This window comes from Moschus berezovskii, chromosome 12 (genome assembly GCF_049115385.1).
Source record: "Moschus berezovskii isolate FMDL1 chromosome 12, NW_MosBer_1.0, whole genome shotgun sequence".
Classification (NCBI taxonomy): domain Eukaryota; kingdom Metazoa; phylum Chordata; class Mammalia; order Artiodactyla; family Moschidae; genus Moschus; species Moschus berezovskii.
Genome location: NC_142471.1, coordinates 35,766,305 through 35,791,671, shown reverse-complemented (window position 1 = coordinate 35,791,671; position 25,367 = coordinate 35,766,305). Strand labels below are relative to the sequence as shown.

General features: G+C 53.7%; 1 protein-coding gene across 5 annotated transcripts in view; it reads right to left on the bottom strand.

The window, feature by feature from the left end:
• Positions 1-25,367, bottom strand: part of ZMIZ1 (zinc finger MIZ-type containing 1) — a 150,727-nt gene that overhangs the window by 104,171 nt on the left and 21,189 nt on the right. For 3 of the 5 annotated variants that reach the window (XM_055425350.2, XM_055425354.2, XM_055425353.2), the window contains exons 2-3: positions 7,745-7,853; positions 1,235-1,348 (exon numbers count right to left, since the gene is read on the bottom strand). In XM_055425350.2, coding sequence (XP_055281325.1) covers positions 1,235-1,348; positions 7,745-7,804 — 174 coding nt within the window. In that variant the 5' untranslated portion in view covers positions 7,805-7,853. Of the gene's footprint in view, positions 1-1,234; positions 1,349-7,744; positions 7,854-15,688; positions 17,703-17,741; positions 18,163-25,367 lie in introns of those variants that run through there. The other 2 variants (XM_055425352.2, XM_055425351.2) reach the window with 2 other exon arrangements.

Below are 25,367 nucleotides of genomic sequence, written 5' to 3'. Positions count from 1 at the left end.
CCTTCTCTATACAATGAGGGTGAAGGCAGGACCAGTCTGCTCTGAGGAGTCAGTGAGAAGGCACATCCGGTGGGCCAAACTCAGCGCTGGGCGTGGAGGAGGTGCTCTGCAGTGACGGCCTTTCGCCTCTCTCCTGTCTGGAGGTTTTTTCAGAAAACACGGTGGCCTTCGATTATACCCACTGTTCCTGCCTGACGAGGCGTACATCTTGGCCCTTCCTCCCCAAGCGTTGGGGTAGCCAGGCTCCCTGGGAATCTGTTTACCCACATTCCCTTCAAAGCTGACTCTGGACTTTCTAAGCAGCTGTCCCCACTGGCCGCAGAGATGCCCTCACATTTATGGATACAGGCCACGTGGCTGGGGACAATCATAAGCTCTGAGCTCCATCCACGTGGCTGTCAGCCAGCAGGCTCCTAAGGTTGGCAAATCAAACCGCTAGCTCTGGGCCCAGCTTCTGCCCAGCTTGGATCCCAGACCCTTACCAGGATGAGTTAATATCAGTTTCCTGGACTCTATCGCACATCTGGGCACTGGCACCTTCTGTCCCACGTGCTTAGGACATTCTTGCTATCCTCAGTTGCTTGTGCAGGTGTATCAGACTCCTACAGACGTATTAGGGGCTCCTTTCTTCAGTTTTCTGCAACCTGCCCCACCACCGAGATGGGTAACACTTCCTTCTCCGTGTTCCCTCCACCTTATCATGATTTCCTCAGCTGTCTCTTCCCACAGCTATCTCCCCCATTGAAGAGGGAATCAGGCTTGGCAAGGGCTTTCCCATCTTCAGTTTCCCGGGACTTAGCATAGGGGATTGTGCATGATAAGTGAGAGATCAGTCAGTGTTTATTTGGATAGATGGATGGATGTAATAGAGGCTCAATAAATGCTTATATGAATGAATAACTGTAAAAAGAGCTCAACAGATGTTTACCGAAGTGAATGAATGAATGGATAAAAAGAGGGTTGAGAACCTTCCAGAGCCTCTCTGCTTTACTTACGATGGAGCATTTACTCTCATAGGTTTGGAACTCTTCAAAGTAGGATCATGTCTTTCTCATCAAGTGTAAAGAACGCGCGTAACCCCGAGAAATGTGTCTCCCCATCAGGCTAGATTCCCCGCAGGTGTATGCCTGTCAGGGGTTCATACAGATGGGTCCTCCCCTCCAGCCGCAGCCCAGCAGGAGTCCCCAGCCATCCTCCCTGGGTGCAGGCACAGGCCGGAAGGGCACAGACTCACCGTTAAGCAGCCCATCAGGCTCTGCTCGAAGGGCCGCTGGAAGGCTCGCGGGTCTCCACACCAGTCCAGCAGCTCCGTGGCGGCATTGTGGAAGTTGGCGGGGTTCTGTAAGTGCTGTGGGAGAGGGAGAGGAGGCAGCGTGAGGCTCCAGAAGTGAGGCCAGTGCAGTGTGAGGGAGTCTGGGGTAGCAAAGACCCCATGTTTCCCTGGGGAGGAGACACACAGAACGGGCCAGGCCAGGATTAACGAGTTCTCTCAAACTCCTCATTCAGTTTCCCCCTGAATCTCCACTCCAGCCCACTTTCTGATGGGATGGGAATTGCGGCCCCATCGCAAAGATGGAAAAACTGAGGTCTAGAAAAGGGCAATGACGTTAGATGTTAAAATGTTTTCTGGATGCTGGCAGTGGGGGTTAGGAAGCCCTGTAGGGCTCAAGAGGGTGGTGCGTGGCTCCCATCCCTGGAGCTGGTTCTCCCTGAGTCAGGACAGGCTGGCCCTGGAGATTCCTTATTTATGAGCACCCCCCAACCCCACCCCCTGCCTTGCAAACCACCACCACCACCACAGCCCAGGTCTGCATGCCACCTGCTCTGTCTCCAGCAAGCCCTGCTGGAGCCAAACAGCAGGAGCAGGGGGCACAGAAAGAGGCCTCCAGGGCACACCCAGCTGGGAAGGCGCACTCAAGCACAGCATGCCCAGGTGATTGTCACGTCGTGATCAGGTGCATGTGGCTCAGCCATTCCCGTTCCCCACATCCAGGTTTCCTGGGCTCAGTCTGGCTTGGCTCAAGGATGCTGATGTTGCTGGGAGGGGACCCTGCCCGAGCTCAGGCCCCATCCAGTTATGGGGTCTAAGTTAACAGAGGCTGAATTCTGGTGCCAAGGTTTCTAGATTCTGCTTCAGAGCCAGGCCACGGGGCTGACAGCGGGGTGGGGGTCGGGGGGAGGGGAGGGGGGCTGCTGCAGCTATCCTTTCCTTCTTTAACACTTATCCGTGTCTTCCTAGGCCAGGCTGAGTTAGGCACCGAGTCCAGGGTCATGGAGCATGTCGGGGCAGAGTTGGGACTTCAGGGCTGAGTGTTACTCCCTGTGAGGCTCCAGCAGGACAGGCAGAAGGTGTCCACAGGGGCTGGAGTAGAAGCCAGCTGCAAAGGGGATCCTCGTGGCCTTGATGCTGGGAGAGACTGGGAATGGCAGCTGCCCCTGGACCAGTGACTCTCTTCCACCCTGCAGTGAAGGTCTGCCTTGGAGCCAAGGCCAGGAGAGGTCTTAGGAGCTGCCAGTTCCCAGAGTTGCATGGCGAGTGGGATGTGCTGGGGGAGCCCCTGCAGGACGGGGGCCCTGGAATCACACTGCCTTCATCCAGAACTATCTACTGACTGAGGGCATCCCCTCCCCTCTCTGAGTCTCAGTCATCCACCTGTAAAATGGGGATGGCAGATCACGGCTGAGTGGTGTGGACTTTTGTTTCCCTTAGAGTCCCACAATTACTATTACAATGTGGTTTACGAAAGGCCAGATTTAAAAACGGATGGAGGAAAGAGGAATGCATCAGAGTATCCTCCTTCCGTGGGAGCAAAGGGAGAGGTGAAGAGAGGAAAGCGGGCAGGTAGGCACAGCCCTCTGTCACTGGCCATGGTGAAGATTCAACAAGAGGAGGCTTACATGGCCCCCAGAGAGCGCCTGGCACGTGCGGTGCTCCCATGCGGGGCTGCCCTTGGCCCTGACTCTGTCTCCCAAAGGCTCCTCTGGAGGCGCAGCTGCACTCAGCAGCTCCTGCCCTGGCTACACACACACACACACACACACACACACACACACACACACACACACATACATGCACACACACACACACACACACACACGGCTCTTTCTGCAGACAGAGCTCACTGCATATGAAGACAGGAGGATGTCCATGGCTAGAAGCAGACCCTCTGAGCAGTAGGCCCTCTGACTCCTGTGCCCTCTCTAAAACCTGCCCCCTCCGAGGCCATGGGCAACATCTGGTCTCTGCGTGGAAAGCCATGCAAATCGGTTAATCCCCTGCCCAGCAGCCTCCCTCTGCTAACCAAGTTATTCCGTTTATTTACGTGATGTCACACCCAATTAACAGGGTCAGCAACCACCGCGTGGTGCTCTCAGAGTTGCCCACCCACAGCATCCCATCTTTGACTCCCTTTTTGGGGCTTTAGGCTTGCAAGGGGTTTCCAAGGCCAGTCTTATGGGTCCAGTTTTGTTTTGGCCCCAAGCAACAAGCCTTCCACATCTGGCCAGCCCACCTCTGAGCTTCTCCACTCTTGCCCCAGCCAGCTCACGTGGTCTTTGATTTGGGCTATGGGAGGTGACACATGGGTGCAACTCACTGGTACAAAAGACCTCAGGCATCCCATTTGGTAGCTACCGCTCAGTGGCTGTGTGGCCTTGGCCAAATCGCCACCCCCTCTGTGCTTCTGAGGTGGCTAAGGGATGCAGTGAAATGAAGAGGACCCTATCTCAGCCGCTGAGTCTCATAGCCCTGGATGTATTCCTGAGATTCGGATCTCTCTTCTGCAAAATGGGACGGGGACAGCATGCAGGGCTGCTGAAAAGTGCAGAAACAACATCCGTAAAGGCATCCCCATTACAGAGCGGGTGTCAGGTAAGACTGCTATTGCTCGGTACACTAGGACCTCTCTATGGCTTCTCGTTTCTCTTCCAAGCTTCCCCAGAATAGATTAGTGCCCCCTTCATCTCCAGAACCCCCCAAACTGGCATGAGGCCAAGCCATGCAGAAATGGTTTGTGAGCAGTTAGCTGTTCAAGGCATGCTGTGTGCACAGAGCAGGCCAGCAATCTGGTAGCTTCAGACTAGGTCCCCAGTGGCACTTGGAGGGGCCAGGACTGGGTGGGGTGAGCTTGGCCACCCTTTGATGATCTGGGGATGGGAGTACAGACGTGAGTCACAGGCTGAGTCCTCCCTGGCTGCGGCTGTTACTGGATACTAATACCCCACCCCTCCCCAGGAAGCCTGCTCATCTCTGTAATTCCTCAGAGGACCTACCTGGGCTATATCCACTGGCCACTGAGTCTGCTGGAGCAGGAGTTGGGGACACCAGTGCCCAATCAAGTGATGAATGCATCTTATCAATCCATCTGTGAATCAAATGACCCATCCATCCATCTACCCATCCATCCATCCAAAAATGAATCAGTTCACCCAGGCATCCATCCACTTGTCCACCTACCCGTTCATCCATTCTCTACTTTATCCGTCACTCATCCATCCGTTCATTTACCTACTTATCTTTCATTCCATCCAGAGTTTATCCAACCACCCACTTATCCATTCATTCATCATTTATTTATCCAGCCATCATTTATATCCACCCACCATCCGCTCACCTAACTGCCTATCTATGTGTCCATCCATCTATCCATTCCCTTAGCTACTGATCTGTGAGTACCCACCCCACCCCCATTCTTCCCCAACATATTTAGGCCCCACCCTGGCCTGGACTCTGCTGACGAACGAAGAATACAGTTCATCTTCTGCCCCTGAGGAACTCAGCCTTGAGGGAGACCTGATGTACACCCTGCTGGGTTTATAGCTCAAGGGAGAAAGAGCAGGATGGGAGAGGTAACTGGGTGCCAAGGGGGCACCAGGGCTCAGGAATGGGAAGTGCAGAGACTCAAAAGGGCATCGAGGTTCGGGGAGGTTGTTGTGCAGGAATTAGTTGATTGGCATGCCTTTGCATGTGGACCCCAGATGTGCCTGTGGGGACAATTTAGGGCATGTCCTAGAGAGGGCACTGGTTCTCCCAGCACCTGAAGCTGAGAAAGCAGAAAGGCAGCTGAGCCAGAGGTCTGGAGGGAAGATGGACAGACGGCTGGGAGCTCGGGGGCTGGCAAGTGCCAGCAGTGGTGAGAACCAGGGCGTGTGGACAGGGAGGGCTGCGCTGTAAGTCAGGCAGGGTGGAGAGTCAGAGGCTCTGAGGCCCCGATGGAAGCCACACCTCCACCAGCCAGAGGGAGGCACAGCCAACGCATGCATCATCCTCAGAACACGCAGACCTTTCTCTTCTGATCAGTCTATGGGATGTCTGAGAATCAACAGTCTTCAGTCACCACGACTGCCCTCTGGGGCAGATGAGGAGCAGACAGACACCAGCGCTGAGCTGTGTCTGACTGGAGATGCGGGAGTAGTGTGGAGGACGCAGGGGCATCTGGACAGCCTGCTCACCCTCACAGATGAGCCACAGTCTGGCCCAAGCACAGAGTTGTGTGTGTGTTTGTGTGTGTGTGTGTGTGTGTGCGTGTGTGCGCGCGTGCGCGCATGGACACGTGTGTGGGGGGTAGGTCAGGCGAGGACAGTGGAGGCGATCCCTGGCTTTTAAGCAGCTCCAGGACCCAATGGCTGGGCCTGCATCACGATGCCCATTTACAGATGATGGGAGATGAAGTGGCAACTTAATCAAGGTCAGGAAACCAGCGAGTGGTGGAAGGGAGACTCAGGCTTACTGACTGGTGAATCTGAGCCCATGTGCCACGCTTGGAGAGGCTGCTCCTGGGTGGGCTCCGGCCCCTGCTGGACCCCTGGGTGGCCCAGGAAGTAAAGGGCTCCCTGATTCTCGAAGAGAGTCAGATGCAGGGAGAAAAGTCAAGTTGTGAGTAGGTTGTAGGGGGAGGTGTTTGCCCAGAAGCACATAGAGGGCTCGGGCACAGGGGCCTGACTGTATTACTGGGGGTGGAGCCACTGGCAGCTGATCCCTCCTGGGCGGGAGAAACTGGGTCAAAGGCAGAGCTGGGAGAGAGCCCCATGGAGCCTAGAGGAGGAGGAGAAGGAGGAGGAGGGACGGGCAGGGGAGGAGGAGCCCATCGCCTGGTTTCTATTCTGTGACCGTGAACAGAGGCGTAATTGGCGTTTGGGAGAGCTGTTCGGCTGAGTTCAATCTGTAACAAGTCGTCTTCAATTTCCTCTCCGCAGACCCTGGGCCCATGCTTCCGAGACTGCTCTGCTTGATGCTAATGAGAGGACACATATCCCTCATTCCTGCCGACTAGCCTCAGCTTCTCTGGGCCCTGGGGATCGGGGAGGGCAGGCAGGGTGGGGGTGGGGCTGTGAGCTCTGCCCCTGCCTCTCCTGGGGGGTCCTGAGGCCGGAGGCCTACACTGGCTCCCTAAACTGCCAGCTAAGCCCACCTAAGCCAGAGGCCTTACCCCAGCACTCCCCTCCCCTAAGACATCCCCTGTTACTGAGACACCAACGACAACGCCCCCCACCACAATTAGCAGATCATCTGCCACCAGGCCAGGCTACAATAATGTCCTCAGAGCATCCTACGAGGTTGGCCTTATTGGACCCACTTGACAGGGAAAACAGGCTCAGAGAAACAGAGGGCCAGGCCTGATCTCAGCGATCACACTGTGGGTACATGGAAGAGGGGAATTTGGGCTCAGGTCTGTGTGATGTCATAAGCCTCCACTCCTTCGCTCTATCTCCTCTTTCCTGGAGTAAAATACCACCAGAGTCTGTGCACAGACATGCTGCCTTTGGCTTCAGGGAGGCCGAGCCCAGAGGGAGGGCGCATCACTCCTGATCACCACTGGGGGGCGCTTGCCTGCCCAGGCTCAACCAGGCTTCTTAAAGTGGGGACTTCTGAGCCCACTGTGAAGGGTTCCCTATGTCTGAATAATCCAGACACAGAGCGTGTGTGCGTGCTAAGTCACTTCAGTTGTGTCCGACTCTGTGGGACGCCATGGATTGTATCCCGCCACGCTCCTCTGTCCATGGGATTCTCCAGGCCAGAATACTGGAGTGGGCTGCCATGCCCTCTTCCAGGAGATCTTCCCGACCCAGGGATCAAACCCCTGTCTCTTCTGTCTCCTGCATCGGGAGGTGGGTTCTTCACCACTAGTGTCACCTGGGAAGCCCTGACAGGCAAATCACCTCTTAAGCTTGGTGTGAGTAGAGGCAGGAGGGGAGCCCTCGGGGACGAGGCCCTGCCTGCACCAGAGGGGCTGCACTCTGTGACTTCAGGCGACAACTCTCTCCCCCATTCTGTGCTTCGGTTTATTTTCCTGTAAGATGATTGATTTTCCAAGACCTTTCCTTTTCTATTTCTTTACAAAGAACCACTGGAGCAGAGATGCGGGGAGCTTGGGTCTGGGAGGGACATTAGGCACTTCATTGCATCCTCAAAACAACCCAGAGAGCACAGCAGAGCCCAGAGAGGGCATGACACTGCTTCAAAGTCACACAGCTGGGAAGGGCAGGGAAGGGATGAGGCAGGGCTGGCATTTGAACCCAGCGGAGTGATTCTAATGTGAGACTGGTCCATGCCAGTTCTCACGAGGTGCGAGGTTGGGAGCCTCAAGCAGTCGGCCCTTGCTGACCATCACCTCCTCCCAGCATCTCAGGCGCTTACTACACAGTACACAGCAGGACCCCCTCTGCGCTGCCCGCCTAGCCTGCCCTGCCCTTGCCAGCGACCAGGCTGGCAGAGGAGGAGGCGGGAGCCCGGCTGCACACCCACCTGCTTGATGCACTGCAGTCGGTCGTTGGTCTGTTGGATGTGCCTGTCCATAGAATTCATTCTGGCCGTTTCGCTGGGCTCTACCCGAGAGCCATGAACGTGGTCCAGCCTGTGAAGACAGAGGACAGTGGGTGTCACTGGGGCTGTGCCAGGCCCGCCGGCCGCAAGCCACCGTCGCGCCCCCACACAGGCATGCTGGCTTCTGCCCCCGGGCAGCCCTGGGCTGGGAGGAGGAGCTATGCCCATGGCTGCCCAGCCCTTCTCTAGGCTCAGCACTGGGCTGAGGGCAGGAGGTGTTCTGGGTGTTCTTCGTGGGTGGCTCATGTGAGTGCTGGGCAGTATGACCACCGCGCATGTCTACACACACGTGTGTGCTGGGCGGCGGCGGCGGCAATGGCAGTCCCATCTTCAGGTTCCTGGTACAGGACTTAGCCCCGCTTGCTGTGGCTGTGTGTGCACGTGTGTGCAGAGATCTCCCCATGCGACAACCCTGACTGCAGCATGTGCCACTTAAGGCAGCAATCCTGCCGTGGGTGCCCTCCCCGCATCTCCCATGCCTTGGAGTTTACAAACCACAATTTCATGTTTCCCCTTTGCTCTCCCAGGAAGGAAAGAGGGTAGCCATCAGCATCACTTCCCTTTTACAAACAAGAAGACTGAGGTTCAGAGAAAGGCAGGGAGTTACCCGGGGTGGCACAGAGAGCCCGAATCGGGCCCCAGGACTCTGACTGCCAGTTCCTGGCCAAGTGGTCGGGGCACAGGGCTGTCCCACTCAGCAGGCTCAGTCTTCCTGAATGATGCTGGGCCTGGGGCAGGCAAGCACGTGTGTGACGAGGTCCTGTCAGTTCCACAAGGCCCGTGGAGCCCCCAGGCTTCTCCAGGGAGGCCATGAGCGTGAAAGCAGAGATGGAGGAGAGGCAGACAGATGGAGAGAGGTTCAACTCTGGCCCTCCCACTGCTCAGGAGTCCAGGTTCCCAGGCCTAAGCAGAAGTCTGCTCCTTATTGGCTGTTTGTCCTCCCATAGCCCCAGGGCATTTCTGGCTGCAGACACATGGGTCAGACACAGGGGACTCAGCAGAGGTTGCCCCACCCCTGGCCTTCTCTGCTATCCCCAAACCTGACCCCCTGAAGGCCCTTCCTCTCTGTCCACGCCACCAAACGTCCCATCCACCAAGCACTTGCTGTGTGCTGGGCCCTTGCATTCTCTCCTCAACTCCTCACACCCGCTCTGCAAGATCAGAATCGTCTCCATTTTACAGATGAGGAGACTGAGGTCTGAGATCTCCCATGGCAAGTGGAGGTTTGGACTGTGTGTCTGCCTGTCTGCTCCCATGTCCTATCTCTCTGCCCCCACCCTGGTTCAGGAAGCCGATAGTCTGCCTGACCACAGCCTTGGGAAGAAGGCCCTGTTCCTCTTCCGAGGAGCACTTCACTACACAGCTCTTCTCAAGCACTTCTTATTTTTCCACTTGTGCTTGAAAAGGTGACTCATTGGTTCAAAAATCACAGGTGTCCAGGGTCATGCTGGCCTTGTCCCCTGCTCCCAGGAACCCTTCTGGAGAGAACCAGTGTCATCTGTCTCTTTCCGAAGGACTCAGAGAAGCAAATATCTATGTGTACTATCCTTTGCCACCCCTTAAAAAACATAAAATGATAGCATTCTGCACATACTCTCCAGACCTTGCTATTTTCCTCTTAACGATATCACAAAGTGTATTCCACATCAAGACATAAAGAGCCTTTTCATTTTTTAATGGCTGCACAGCATTCCCAGGCACTGATGAATCATTTATCCAACTGCCATCTGAACGTCCACCCCTGCCAGGTGTGCTGTTCTAAGGCCTGAGGCCCTAGACAAGGCCCTTCTGCTCCAGGGGCTAGCCTGAGATGAGGCCTGAGCTACCCCCAGATTTCTTCATTGCAAACAGTGCCAGAGGATCGCCTTTTATATCAGCCACATCATCATGTGTGAATTAATCTAGAGAACACAGTCTTGGAAGTGGAGTTGTGGGTCATTTGGGCATCTGTACTTTGATCAGTGCTTGCTGGGTTCATTGTATCTTGTAGCTCTCCAGCAAAAATGTAAAAATGGGGGTAGCATCCTCACATTGATTTTTTCTACCCTCACTCTCCCAGCATCCTTCCTGTCACACCACCCATCACACATTTACACACCCAGATATACAACTTCTCCATCACTTATCCATCTAGATGCTTGTCTGTCCATCCATCCATCCACCCCATCCATCTTTATTTTCCGCTTGTCCATGCTTGCATGCTTCCAACTCACCCAGTAAATACTTGTAACATCTTATACTGTGCTAACTCTGGGGAGCATGGTGAGGTGAAAATGAAGTCATTTTCTTGAGCTCATGGAACTCTTGGTCCAAGCCTGTATCTACTCCACGTCACCGTTTATATGACTATTTGTTGAACTCTTCGTATGTCAAGTGCTGGTCCGGGCACTAAGCAAAGACACGGTTACTGTATCCTCACTTTACAGATGAGGAAACTGAGGCTCGAAGGTGGTCTCTCAGGCACCACGTGGTACACAGGGAGCTGGGCCTTTCCAGCCCCCCACCCAAGGCATGAGCGAACACTGGCTGCCAGGGTCCCAGTTACAGACTGCTGTTTCCACAGCTAGCAAGGCAGAGGCGCTGAGCCAAAGGGCCTCATCAAAAAGGAGGAGCCTGAAGGGAAGTCAAAGGAAACCCCAGGCCTGTGCAGACCTCAATCCCCTGCCCACAGGCAGTAGCCAACCAGGACAAGAGGCCTGCGCTGGCCCATGTGGCCAGCAGGGGGTGCTGTTGATGAAGATAACTGCCCAGGGGGTTAGAAATCTGAACTGTGGACATTTGGTGAGGGATCTCAGATGGTAAAGCGTCTTCTGCCTACAATGCGGGAGACCCAGGTTCAATCCCTGGGTCGGGAAGATCTCCTGAAGAAGGAAGTGGCAACCCACTCCAGTATTCTTGCCTGGAAAATCCCATGGACAGAAGAGCGTGGTAGGCTACAGTTCATGGGGTCACAAAGAGTCACACACAACTGAGTGACTTCACTTTCACTTTAGGTGGTCTCGCAATAGTCTCTAGGTAGGAACTTTTCCCAGGATGGGCACAGCATTTTGTTTATAGGGTCAGAGACCTAGTGGGGCCTTGATAAATGCCTGTAGAATGACTGGGGCCTGGGCGTGGAGTAGGGGCTCAGCCCATCCAGGGAAGCCCCAAGCAGGCACCAAACTCACCAAGACAGCCACCTGGGGGGCCAGAGGCTGTCCTTCCCTGTTGAGTCACAAGCAGGGAGCCACAGGTTTCCTCTGAGGAAACCAAACAATAAAGGGGAGACACTGTCCAAGTTTGGGTCTGTCTCTACACTGATTCATGTGCTGTCCTATCTGGAGGCCTATCTGATCTGAGATAGCTCCTGGATTCAAAGATGCTCAGAATATCATTGACCAAAGGTGCCTTGAGTTCTTCTGCCACCTCGAGTTCAGCTGGTTTTGTTCTTGGGGGGCCTGAGGCCCACAGGTGGAATGTCTAAGGTCACACAGCACCTCTGAGCGAGATCTAGATCCCAGGGGGCTTTACTCCCAGACCAGGGCTCCATGCTATAGGAAGCAAGACATGAACGGCTGGGCCCGGGACACCTGTGAGACCCAGAGGGTTGACAGGAGAGACATCACATGTCACAGGGACAACTGCAAGTCGTGTATCTCTCAATCTATAAGAGAACAAAATGTCTAGTTGATTAAGGAGACACTCACAGGAGAGGTGACACTTCTAAGCCAAGATCAGTGGAAAACTGGGGCTATTAACACCCAGAATGGATGGGCTAGTGCTTCCAGCCCATGAAGGAAAAGGGTCAAGGCCTAGAAGGCTAAAGATCACAGACATGAAGAGAAGAGTGGGGTGCTGAAGGAGGCATGAAAATGGTGGCTCCCTGAGGGGCAGCGTGAAATTTTCCATTAGTTTTGCACCTGCTGTGTTCAGGCACTAGGCCAGGCCCTGTGCATTGCTAATTCACTTAATCCTAAAAGGTTCAGAGAGATGAAGTGACTTTCCCAGGGTCACACAGCTGGGATGGTGTTGGACTGATTTAAACCCTCCGCTTTTTTAACCAGAGGCATGTTCTTGCCAATACTCCAAGACTGGAGGTCAGAGCCTCCTGGAAGTCCCCACCCAAGACTGTGCCTGAGCCCAAAAAGATGTGCCCCTGGAACCTGTCCACACCCATCCACTTGTTCCAAGGCCATTCCAGGGCTACTGGCCTCCCGGCATGCTGGCTGGTGCAGGAAAGTGGGAGTGCTCAGCGGCCAGCAGAGGTCGCCCTCCACCACAGGAGTGCTGCAGGGCTTGGCTGCTGCCTCTCTCCTTCCAGCTTGGACACCTCTAAGCCTTTACAAGTTGCTACAAATCCTCAGTGGCGGCTGTAACTCCAGCGCCCACTGCGGCCAGGCTCCCTCCCAACTGGAGATCACTGGTGGCCAGGTCCTGGATGTACCCATGCCTCGGCCCTTCCTGCCATCTGTTTGCCTCCGAATGGAGAGTGGGCTCAGGCGGTCCACCCCTTGTGGTGCCTGGCCCTCTGTCCTGGTCTGAGCAGCCACCAGCCTGCAGGAGATGCAAGGTTAGTCAGTGTGGGGGCCTGGAGGCAGCCCAGCTCTGCCACCCTCCTTGGTTTTCCCATCTGTAAAACGAAGCCTAGCCGGCTGCTGGCAGCTCTTCAAACTCAACATCTTAGGATTTTGGTGTCAGGAGCTCCAGCTGTTTGGAAAATGCCATCTCAACAAGTGTAAGATGGCTTGACTCTAGAATAGCAAAGCCTGTCTCACAGCAGTCCTGCGGGGAGCCTGCTGGCCCAGGAAACTTAGGGGGGGTGGGTGGTCATTGTTCCAAGGTCACCTCAGACCTCAGATGCTTCCCCTTTCTCTGTGACAAGCTTTTTCTTGAAGCTAATGCTCGACTTGACTTAAATGCTTGTAGGTAGGTTTTCCAATGGGGACATCTGGGTTGGCTTCCCAACTCACAGGGGAGTGCTTGAAAGGGCCAAGCTTTCATTTTGCACGATTCACCACTAGTGGGGGAGTTCGGGTGAGTCCAGCCTCAGGGGAGCTCAGCATAGAAGATGCGCTCAAGGAAAGCTTGCTGCCCTCAGGCAAGTAGGGCAGCTCGGAGAGTAGACTGTGGAGAGTGGAAAGGGCGCCTGGGGACCACATGGTCCCGGCGGGATGGCCGGCAGGGGCGGAGAGAGGGCGTGGACGCAGGGGAAAAGGATGAGTGGGACTGGAACCCACCTTGCTGGGCCTAAGGAGAGACCTGGGCCACCTCCTGGCTCCCTGGCAGAGTCTCACCTGGTCTAAGATGTTGGAGGAGGCGCGTGGCCCTCATAGGCTCCTCCTTCGAAATAGAGAGTGAGTTGCTCTAACCTGCTCCATGGAAAATGGGGCCCTGGAACCTTGGAGGCAGTTCCCTAAGGCTGGTATCAGGGGTCCTAACATCAGGGTGTTTTATTTTCCCCTTTTGAGGCCAACAAGTTAACTGGTACACTTAACAAACATGAACTCAGCCAAGAGGCTTCTGCATCTGTGTGTGCACACCCACGTGCTTATGTCCCCCCTTTGCACACTTATGTATATAGTACATGCACGCACTTGAGTGCTGACCCAGACGCACGGAGCACGCACATCTCCTGACAGCTTGCACAGGCAAGTGGCGGGTCCCCAGGGGAGCTGTGTGAGCAGTGGTGTGCAGAAACGATTCAATCACCATGCACATCTGCAGCTTGGGTCCCCCGGGACGAGCGGTGCTGGCAGCAGGGGTGGGGGGGCTGTACCTACAGTCTGCAGAGCAGAGGCTGCATTCCAAGACGTCGTCATGGCCAGGGAGCTTGGGATGCGCCTGCTGCTCAGCGTGGTGGGAGACCTGGGGTTCCAGGGGGCGCATCCTGGCTGGCCCGTTTATCAGCTCTCAGACTCCAAGATGGGTGGATGTTGTGGGCCCTGGGTTCAGCAGTGACTTCTGTGTGACAGTGTCAGCCTATGTCCTCCCCTGTCTGGCCCCCACCACCCACTACTCCCTGCTGATCCCGTATCCTCCATGTGGGGCTGCTGCCCGCCTTTGGGACCGTGTTCTGAAGGTCACTCCTCTAGGTCTTTACCTCCGTGCCTTAGCCCACAATGCCTGGCCCGCTTCAGCCACCGAGGCCTGGTTCGGTGCTCACCCTCTTGGTTGGTTCCCCCTGCGGAGCCACTCATTCCTGTGTCCTCAGTGCCCCGTCACGAACCCCCAGTCTGGTGGTACTAGATGAGGGAGATGTCTCTGCATCTGGCTCCCTCATCAATTGAGATGTCTTCCAGTTATGGATTCCCAGAGTCTAGCCTAGCCTAGGGCCTGGTACTAGTGGGTGCTCAGCAATGCTCATTAGATGGATGGATGGATGGGTTTTCAGCAAGGAGTCAGTCCTAATCAGAGGATCTTATCAGGGAGACTCTGATAAGCCAGGCTGAGGCCCCCAGAGAGTGATACATGTTCCACTAGTGGAACAGGATGACTTTAGGTGGTCCATGGGCAAAGATTTTACATTTTCATAGTGAAGTATTTGGACTAGAACGGTGATCACTGGCGAGTCTGTGGATATTATTATTTGGGATGGGGTTAAATAAGGGAGGGATGGCAAACCTGGAAGGATTAAAGAACCATTTTAAACATAATATAAATGGTATGAAAGAGACGGAGGTTAAGAAAGCACTGACATGGTTGGCTGCCTTCCTCGTCTTAAAAGTAAAGGCGCTCAGAGAGGCGTAGCAGGTCTCCAGGCATGCTGCTTGGAGGCAGAGGAAGAGGCCGATTGAAGCAAACGTAGTTGGGGTGACTTTGTGCCCTGGCCCAGGGAAGTCAGGGAGGAGGGCAGAGGGACAGACAAGAGTGGGGAGAGGGAAGCGGCAGCTCCAGGCAGCTGCCCCGGACCAGCTGCTTCCCATTCTTGGCCAGGCAGCTGGAGCAGACCCTGGGGCCAGCTTGTGGCCTTGCTCTTGGTGGGGTCCCTGGGTAGGGGTGGGCCCTGAGAGCCAGACCTTCTTGGCAGGGAGGCTGTGGGAGGGCCCTTTATCTCCCCAAGCCTTCATCTCTCAAACAGGAAGGTGTATCCCCTCCCTTCCCACTGAGTGGAGGAGCTGAGTATGTGAAGTCACGCAGGGCACATTGTTCTGAAAAGGGAAATCCTGGTTTGGACAACAGTCTCTTCCAAACGCAGGACCCCTCCTTAATTTAGGGAGTGCCCCTTATGCCAGGACTGGACAAAGCTGCATACCTCCTGGCCACAGAGTTCAGACGTTCTGACTTGGCATGGTTGCTGGAAGGGTGGACCCACTTCTCTTGACGACCCAGTCTCCAAGCACCCACCATCCCCTACAGGAACCCCCACTGTCAATACTGGTTAGTGGGACAACACCATGCATACCCTGGGTGTTTCCGAGGGGCCACTCCTGAGGGCAGGTATGTCTGCCTGACAACCTGTTCCGGGACACAAGAGCTGATCCAGAGGAGAGGATGGCTGACTTGGGAGGACACACGTCAATGTTGCTCTGACAAAGGTGCCAGCCCACTGTCCCAACCCACACGGGCCTGGGAGTCTCAGCTGCACCCAGGTGTGCTCATCTCCCTGGGGCACATGATGCCTTAGCAGGCCCAGGTCATACTCTCGGGGTCAAAACCTCCCAACACCCTCTGGCCACACTCCAAGTCCATGACCTTGCAGTGAACTTTCACTGATAGCTTCTCTCCCAAAAGGTGAAAGAGGGCCAGCTTTAGTCCTGGATAAGGTTGCTGGGTTTTCTCTCATCCTCAAGGCTATGCCACCTCTGCTTTTTGTTTCCTCCAAATGGAAAGAGAAACAGAGCAAGGGCTATAGTCCACGGGGTGGCAAAAGACTCAGACACCACTTACCAACTGCTGCTGCTGCTGCTAAGTCGCTTCAGTTGTGTCCGACTCTGTGCAATCACATAGATGGCAGCCCACTAGGCTCCTCTGTCCCTGGGATTCTCCAGGCAAGAGTACTGGAGTGGGTTGCTATTTCCTTCTCCAATGCATGAAAGTGAAAAGTGAAAGTGAAGTCACTCAGTCATGCCCGACTCTTTAGCTACCCCAGGGACTGCAGCCTACCAGGCTCCTCCATCCATGGGATTTTCCAGGCAAGAGTACTGGAGTGGGGTGCCATTCTCCAGGAGCTCCAGACAGGGTGGGGCTGTGGCAGGTCCAAGGGAGATTCAGTATAACTATATGAGCCCTTAAGAAACACACAGCACGCAGAAGGTGTATAGCGTAAGGATGCTGCCCCTAGCTCCTGCACCCCCGACAGGCATGGCTAACCAGTCACTGCATTCTTCCACTGGGTCCACACATGACCCAGCCAATCGTCCACACGCCCTTCTGCCCAGTCATTCTTAACCACTTGGTGCCAACACATGAGAAGAAAACCTCTGGGCAGCTCCATTTTTAAAAGGAGGGTGAACAGAGGCTCAGAGTGGGTCACCAGCCAGTCAAGACATGAGCAGAGATCTGCATGTGGATTTCCCAGTTCCCGATTTAGTCCTCTTTACCCTAAACTGGGAGTCAGAGCCAGGCTCTTCTTGAGCTGAGAGCCCACGTTAGGACCACACAGGCAAACCAGCCACATGTCAAGCAACCTTCCATCAATCACAGCCTCACAGTAGCTGGTGGGCAATATTAGCCTATTTTGCAGAGGAGAAAAATTAAGGCTCAGAGTGGGTGGGTCATTACTCCCCCATCATGCAGGACTGATATGGGCTGGTCTAGGACAGCAGCTGTTTCTCCTGAGCCTGGGCTCTTATTTTTACTAACTGGGTATGCCTTCTCTTTTAGTGAGTTGCTATGAACTGTCAGATTTGTTTAAAATTTTCTCAAGAAGAGGAAGGTGAGGAACAGAGGAATCAAAAAACAGGCATTTATTTGACTTAAAAGTGGTAGATGGTAAAAAACCAACCAACCAACCAACACAAAACCAGTCCTCAAGGCTTAGATCAGAATGGATCTCGGGATCTGCTCAGACCCATTGTTCACAGCTGAGGAAACTGAGGCCCAGGGCAGGGGTGTGGGTGAAGGTACAGCAGAGCCTTGAGCCTCTGCTATAGGTCAGAAGTGGGGCCAGGGCCACACTCAGGCCTCGGGAGCCCGGGCTGCCCTGAAGGTCTCGGCTCTCCCTGTTCCATCCACATCCATCCAGGCACCTCCTGCAGGTGTCTGCCAAGTGCACTCCTGTGACCCCAGACAGCTCAGACGGGGACCTGCCCAGGGAGCTCCCAGGGGTCTCCAGGTGGGGGTGAGGGAGAACAGGGTGACTGTGGCAAGCCATGCCAAACCTGATGGTGGCAAGGTCTCTGCTCCTAGTGGGAAGTATCTGTGATTTTATTTCTGCAGAAGCCCCGAGAAGTCCCCATGGCTCCTTAGGGATTTTTGGCATCTCAGCTGGGCTGATGCTGGCACGCTGACCCCGTACGTCTAAGCCTCTTTCTAGAAGGCCTGTGGTGCAAGGGGGTGAGTCAGCTGGGTCTGGTGTCCATCACCCCGCTTGTCATCAGATCTGCACTCAGGGAATCTCTGGGTGTGAGGGACTCAGGGACTAAGCCACCCCGACCCATGCTGGGAGTGGGGGCCTCATCTCTGGAGCCCTTCGGGGACAAGCTGGGTATCCCAAAAGCAACCTGAAAACATGCTTCCTGAGTGTCTACCGAGAGACAAGGGTTCACACCAGGCACTCCAAAACCGAGTGCTGACTGACACTCTGACTGTGCAAAGCACTCTACAGTTTACAAAGCCCTGGTGTCATAACCTCATTTGACCCTTGTTGCTCAGGCGCTCAGTCCTGTCTGACTCTTTGCGACCCCAGGGACTGCAGCATGCCAGCCTTCCCTGTCCATCACCAACTCCTGGAGCTTGCTCAAACTCATGTCCATTGCGTCGGTGATGCCATCCAACCCACCTTATCCTCTGTCATCCGCTTCTCCTCCTGCCTTCAATCTTTCCAGCATTCAGTCTTTTCCAATGAGCTCTTTGCATCAGGTGGCCAAAGTATTGGAGCTTCAGTTTCAACATCAGTCCTTCCAATGAATATTCAGGGTTGATTTCCTTTAGGATTGACTGGTTTGATCTCCTTGCTGTCCAAGGGACTCTCAAGAGTCTTCTGCAGCACCACAACTTGGAAGCATCAATTCTTAGGTGCTCAGCCTTCTTTATGATCCAGATCTCACATCCGTACATAACTCTTGTGATCACTTCATTTATGTGGGTAATATGGCTTAGTGGATCAGGTTAACAGGCTGCTTGGGTTCAAATCCTGGCTCTTTCATGTGCTACCTTCTGTGACCTGGGGCAAAATGCTCCCCTCTGCGTACCTCAGGCATCTGTAAAATGGATGCAATAACAATGGTGCCAACTTCATAGGCTGCTGAGTTCGTTAAATGAGTCAGTGAATAGGAAGCACTCTGCACAGCCGCAAGCACATGGGCCCCAGCTCCGCTCAGGACCAGGTGGGTCTTATCATCTCCATCACAGGCAGGAGGAAAGTAGGGCCAGAGAGAGGAGCCGGTACCCGCTGCGGGGGAGGGGGGAATGAAAAGCCACCACTCTAGACGTTAAAGACCTTCAACTTTCCTCCCTCCATGCACCCTCACACAGGCGCCTCTGGGAGCCACCCTGCGTCTCAGTGCCAGGTGCCTTTGAGGATGTGGGTGGCTGAGGCAGGGGCCTGTGCTCACCGGCCAGAATGCTGGGTGGGGGGGTTTGTCCTTGAGGCAAAGGCCAGTCCAGAAAAGTTCAGGAGGACAGAGGGATAGAGTCACTGCTTTGAGGCAGATGAGCGGAGTGCTGCCACTCCAGAGTGGCACTGGACACCCACACAGCGTCTGTCCAGGCGGGCAGTGTCACAGGAGGGGGCAGGGGGACCAGAGGAGAGACGCAGCCTATTCTGGGAAAAGGAGGGTAGCAGATCAGGCTGCCTGCGGTGAGTTTTGCGGAAAAGGGTCCTTCCTGACGAAGGATCCTCTGGTAAGACTGGCTGGGGAGAAGCTGCATATTCCAACCACCCTTGGGGAGGAGGAAGCACGTTTGCACATAAAGGTCCCTAGAGTATCTGGCTTTTCCCAAAATGACTGGAGTGCAAAATACTTTTTTCACCAAACACATTTTAAAATCCCATAGACTAGTTTTCCCTGGAACTGGCTTTGACAAATTCTGAACTAAGAGGAGTGGCTGCAGGGCGAAGAGGCTGGACAGCAGGGAGAGACACTGCAGAGGAGGATGGGCAGGCTGGGGGAGGGGTGCCTGGCAGGGTAGGGGACCAGAAACCGAAGTGTCTGCAGGAAGAGAAGTCACAGAGCATCCACATCAAGATCTGAAACCCACTGCCCAGGAGGACTGGGGCCTTGGATGCTGAATCCAATATTATGGCCGGCTTCACGAGGCCACCATCACTTTTGTTGCTCAGTCGCTCAGTCATGTCTGACTCTTTGCTACCACATGGACTGCAGCACGCCAGGCTTCCCTGTCCTTCACTATCTCCCAGAGTTTGCTCAAACTCATGTCCATTGAGTCGGTGATGCCATCCAGCCATCTCATCCTCTGTCTTCCCCTTCTCCTCTTGTCCTCAATCTTTCCCAGCATCAGGGTCTTTTCCAATGAGTTGGCTCTTCGCATAAGGTGGCCAAAATATTGGAGTTTCAGTTTCAGCATCAGTCCTTCCAATGAATATTCAGGGTTGATTTCCTTAAGGATTGACTGGTTTGATCTCCTTGCTGTCCAAGGGACTCTCAAGAGTCTTCTCCAGTACCACATTTTGAAAGCATCAATTCTTTGGCGCTCAGCCTTCTTTATGGTCCAACTCTCACATTCGTACATGACTACTGAAAAAACCATAGCTTTGACACTACAGACCTTTGTTGGCAAAGTGATATCTCTGCTTATTAATAGCTTAGATGTTCCCAACCGGCCAGGACCTGCCTATGGGCCCGGCAACTCCCTACCCCCAGCAAAGCTGGTCTAGATCAGGAGGAGAGAGGCCCAGGCCTCTTTATGGAAGGGCAAAGGCCAGAGCTGGAAGGTCAACTGAGCTGCCTGAGGCAGAGGCTGGGTTGTCTGGGGAGGCTGGCACCTTATCTGCCCCCTCTAAGCCAAGAACTCTAAAGGGACGGCATAGGCCAAGGTAGCCCAGGCAGCCAGAGTCCCCTGCCCCAGGCTGCTGGCCTGTGTGGCCCTTCAATAGCCACTCAGAAATCTCCTCTGTTATTGTGATTAAGAAGAGGAGCAATATCATTAAGTACCTCCTGTGTGTTGGGCGGCACATTTGCTGTTTAATGTGAGTTATCTTTATGACAAATGATAAAGATATAGTTGGAATGATTAGCGCCATCTATAGATGGGGAGAAATAAGACTGAAAATGATTACAGAACTTGCCCAAGATCTGAAAATGGCACATCTGGGATTCGAACCTGTTTGTCAGACTTGAAAGTCCAGCGTCCCTCCCCTAAGCCAAGCCACCTCCACACCATCCAGGGGCTGGGGGCTGAGAAAGCTTCTTTGCAGACGACCCAGTTCAAGACTGTTCTGGAAGAGGACTTTCAGTTCAGTCACCCACTGGGTACCACCCTTTGCTAGCTCTGCATTGCTGTGCCCAGGCTAGAGTTGGAGAACATGGATAAGAGTCATCTGTGCTCAGGGGGCTCCTGGTCTTGGGGGGCTTCCAATCATTCCAGTTACATGAACGGTATGTGGATGCACAGTTGGCCTCTCTGGGCCTGTTTTCTCAGCCTCTAAAGGATGGAGCTGATTGAGATGTCACATACTTCTCCCTGTACCCCCTAAGCCTCTGAGGACAGCAGGGGACACTCAGGATCCAGTGAGCACTCCCTCTGCACTAGGCCCTTCCACACACACATTACTCCTCTAACTCTCACACCAACCCAGGGAGGTGGGCATCCTTGCTCAGACTTTACAGATGAGGAAACTGAAGTCCAGAGAGGTTATGCAACTTGCCTACGGTCACACAGTGGACCAGTAGGGTTGCTGGGATTGGAACCTGGGTTTAACTCATTTCAAAGGCCCACCTAGCCTGATGTGAGACTAGGAGAGGATGCAGAGAGAGATTCCTCCTAGGTCTGAGCCCACTTCACCAGGTGACTGTAGAACTCAGCCCCTCAGTTCTTAGCCTTGGTGAAAATCAGCCTGGGTGAGCCCATCCCTAAGGCATTTTCTAGCTTCAGCGCTCTGGCAGGAGGCTGGGGAAGGAAAGATCAAGTAACAGTAAAAAAGTAAGATGAATCCCTGATTTCCAGAAGTCTGGAATCCAGGTGAAGGCAGACAGGCTGTGCTAACTGACCAGATGGCCATGCCCACCATGGGGGCCAGACTGTGGAAGGCCCAGAGTTGGTCTGGCGGCAACGCCAGTTGCCTCAGTTGGTGTCCTGAGGCTTTCTGGAGGTGGAGGGGCAGAGCCAGGCCCCCAGGAGGGGCAGAGCCAGGCCCCCAGGAGGGGCAGTGTGGCTGGGGACAGGACCAAGACGTGGGGGTGGGCTGGGTTGGGGCAATGCAGGCCTGGCTTATTTTGGAAATAAAACCATCCATGCCCAGTGTCCTTTTGTCCAGGCCTGGCCAGTCAGCCTGGCAGGATGGCATCAGGGTCTTTCTTAAAGGAGAAGGTATTGAAATGAAGCAGGACGCACACAATTCATCTGCTTTTTAATTAACTTGCCCCGCTGCCTTAAGTGATTCCCTGCTTACGTTCATTCTTTTGAAAATTCCAAAGTGCTATTTCTGACCTGTGATTTACTATTGCCGCACGTCTCTATAAGCAGTGTTTTAGCTTAAGTGGCAGTTGCATATTAATTACAAAGTTAATTATGTGCTGTGTAATCATGCTGTAATTCATTAGTTTACTCTACACTCTGAGAGCCTCACGCTAATAGCAAGATCTGATAGAGGGGTTTAGGAATCACCAAGAAAGATCTGTTGAAGACCCAGAATGGGGCTGAAAAGGACTTGAGCCCTCTCAGGATGGTTCTGTGGGACACATCTGGCTGACTGGAGGCCGGGTCACTGGGCCCCTCGTGGCTGTCCTCGTGAACACAGTACAGGACCCTCGCTGCCCCGGGCTCTGAGGGATCGCAGCCTGGAGTACATTCTGCTTGCAAACGCTTGTCTGCTGAGGATGGTGGAAAACCCAGCTGGGTCTTGTTTTTTTCCCCCACGGAAGTGCAGGGACTGGAACAGAATTTGTTTAAAATTACTTACGGAACAGAGAGTCACTTCTAGGTGAAAAATTAACTGCTCAGATTACCAAGAAAAAGTGGTCCTGGGAACACTGTGGGGCAGACCTGGGAGGGGCTCTAGAGGCTTCAGGTCCAAGACAGCCATTCAGGTGGGGAGACCCCAGCCTGAGAGCGGGCAGGGCATGCTGGGCTTGGGACCAAGGTCTCTTCACAGCCGTTTCCTTCCCTACCATCTCCCCTGAAGCGTCAGGGATCTTGATATGAACACTAGCCACCTTTCTCTCTCCTTTCTTTCCTGTTTTGCTTCCTCATGAACTGGCCTTCCAAGATGGCTCAGTCCGTAAAGAAACCACCTCCAATGCAAAAGAGCCAGGTTTGATCCCTGGGTCAGGAAGATCCCCTGGAAAAGGGAATGGCAACCCACTCCAGTATTCTTGCCTGGAGAATCCCCATGGACAGAGGAGCCTGGCAGGCTACAGTTCATGGGGTCACAAAGAGTCAGACATGACTGAATGACTTTCACTTTACTAATGAATTGACCCACAGGGTGGCCTTGGCTGTGAAACCCAACTCCACTCATTAGACAATCTCAAAACCCTGCTGAGGCCCAGGTACCTTGTTTCTGAAATGGGGTGGAAGTTCCCTTCAACCTTGCATAGAGACCTGCCCATGTCAGACCACTTGAGCAATGTTCCAGAGGATTCTTTTCTAGAACCACCCTTTCCCAGCCAGTGGAGAATTCCCCATGATGCTCCAATGGCATTTAAAAATCGATGTGAATAAAGACAGGCCTGCTGCAAAAGCCCCATTCTCTGCAAATCTGTGGGTCAAATTTCAAGCTTTTGTCACATGAGAGGATACAAGGCTGTGACCTACCCTGGACATAGTGATCTGGTGGCTGAGACCCTCTGCTTTCCAAATATAAACCTGCTTGTTTTATTTTTGCTGACAGCTGAACGAAAAAAAAAAAAGATGTGGAAGTTCTTCCCTTTCTGGCTCCAGTCAACAGAGGAGAGAAGGGCTTGGAGCCCCAGCTGGCATGGGAGGAAGATAAATAAGAAAAAACAAAACATGTCCTCATGCTACAGTGGAATGTTTAAAAAAGAGGTGAAAAGCACAAGGTCGGGGCAGATTTCATTTTCTATAATTTTAGCAGGCTCAGGGAGGAGGCAAGATGCTGCCGACTCAACAGTTTTGGGGGAATCAGTTTTGGAGGGAACTCATTTTTTTTGGTGGGGGAGGGAGGGGGGGCATCTTAACAGCCAAAGGCGCAGTGGTTTCCTTTCCAGGGAACACACTGGTTTCCCTGGCAACCAGAAGTCCAGCCTCCAAAGTTCTGCTGAGAGACCAAGGCTTGGCCTGGGATGCTCCCGACTATTATCCACAGCCAAGGTCTCACCATCCCACTCTCCCAGGCAGTGTGCTGGGGGTGGGGTGGGGGAGAGGTGCAAAAATGTCAGCTCTGCAAAAATGTGGGCACCAGTCCCCATCTCTCCCCCTGCACTCATGCAAGCAGCTACTCATCCCTGGATCACTGCTTTCCAGGGCTTTATGGCTGAGCAGGTGAAAAAAAATGCTAGCAACAGCTTGGAAACAAGCCTGCGTTTGACAGCACCTGGGGACCTTGTGGGAACAGTAAAGTCTCCGGGGTGGGCGGCCAATGGTCCAGCAAGGCTGGGTCTCATGTCTAGCATGCTTTAGCCTCGTGTGGCTGGCACAGGGGAACGGCATGGGAAGACAGAAGGCCTGAATTTCTGAAGTCACCTCCCTCTATCCAGGCTCGCTCATGTGGCTCCAGAGGCGTCTTGTGGATTTTGAGAGTCCAGTTTCCCAGAGAGAAATATTTAAACGTCTGGCCTGGGAAGATGCTATTCGTGCAGCAGGTGTGGGAGGGGTGGGGTGTGAGTGGGAGGAGGGGAGGAGGCAGAAAGGGGCCAGTGATGGAATCTGCAGAGCGCTTATCCCCGGGTGCGCTGTGCTAAGAGCTCCACATGCTCTGTCTCTAATTCTCTCTCCAGTTGCCAGGGGAAGCAGGCACAATTATTCCTGGTTGGAGGGAATGAAGGGGTCAAGTGACCTGCATAAGGCCACCCAGTAAGTGAGTGGCAGAGCCATGAGTCACACCTGTCATTCTTGACCCTCTTCTCAGGAGTGGGGTGGATGCAATGACAGGCACAGGGAGGGGAGAGTCGCCCTGGCTAGTGGTTTGCTCCCCTGGGGATGAAAGGGAGACAGGGGTTCCTAAAATCCTCCCTTGTGCTCCCCTTCTAGTCCCCGCTGTTATCTAAACATTCCCCAGGAAGTCAGGCCCCAGAGCAGAGTTATGCGGAAGCTCTGACCCAGAGGACCCAGTCCCCACACTCCACCTCGAGGCAGAGGTAGCACTGGTTGATGATTCCCGAGGGCCTGATACTGCATCCTTTACAAGCTCTATCTCCTTTAAGGCCAGAATGGTCCTATGAAGTAGGTAGGAACAGTCGATTTCATAGATGAGAAATGGGAGCTCAGTAACATATCCAAATTAGTTAGCAAGAGGCAGAGCTGGAATTCAAGCCCTGGTCTGATGCCAAAATTTAGGTATATCTTTAACTAATGGCGATGATAATGAGAGCCAAACTTCCCTGAGCTCTCACTATATGTCTGTCCTGTTTTAAGCACTCTACGAAGACTCTTGAGAGTTCCTTGGATAGCAAAGAGATCAAACCAGTCAATCCTAAAGGAAATCAACCCTGAATATTCGTTGGAAGGTCTGATGCTGAAGCTCCAATACGTTGGCCACCTTATGCGAAGAGCCAACTCACTGCAAAAGACCCTGATGCTGGGAAAGATTGAAGGCAGGAGAAGAAGGGGACGACTGAGGATGAGATGGTTGGATGGCATCTTGATTCAATGGACATGAGTTTGAGCAAATTCCAGGAGACAGTGAAGGACAGGGAAGCCTGCCGTGTTGCAGTCCATGGGGTCGTAAAGAGTCAGACATGACTTAGTGACTGAACAACAATAAGCATTCTACATATATTTAGTTATTTTATTCTCTCAACCATCCCCATGAAGTACATGCTACAATTAGCTCCATTTTATAGACCTGAAAATCTAGGCACAGAGCTCTGTAAGCAACATGGCCAGGGGCACACAGGAATCTATAAGGCCAGGCAGACTCCTGAAATTCATACTAGTGATTCACGCTAATGACTCATACTACGACCTGTTTCTCCAGCCACTGGGACATCCTGCCTCCCAGCCTTGAGCTCTTGATTCTGGCTGGTTCTGGGACCCTGGAAGGCCAGGCAGCCGTTGGGAGCCTGGGTTTTTCCAAGAGAGTGCCTTCTCCCACCCAAGGGAAATG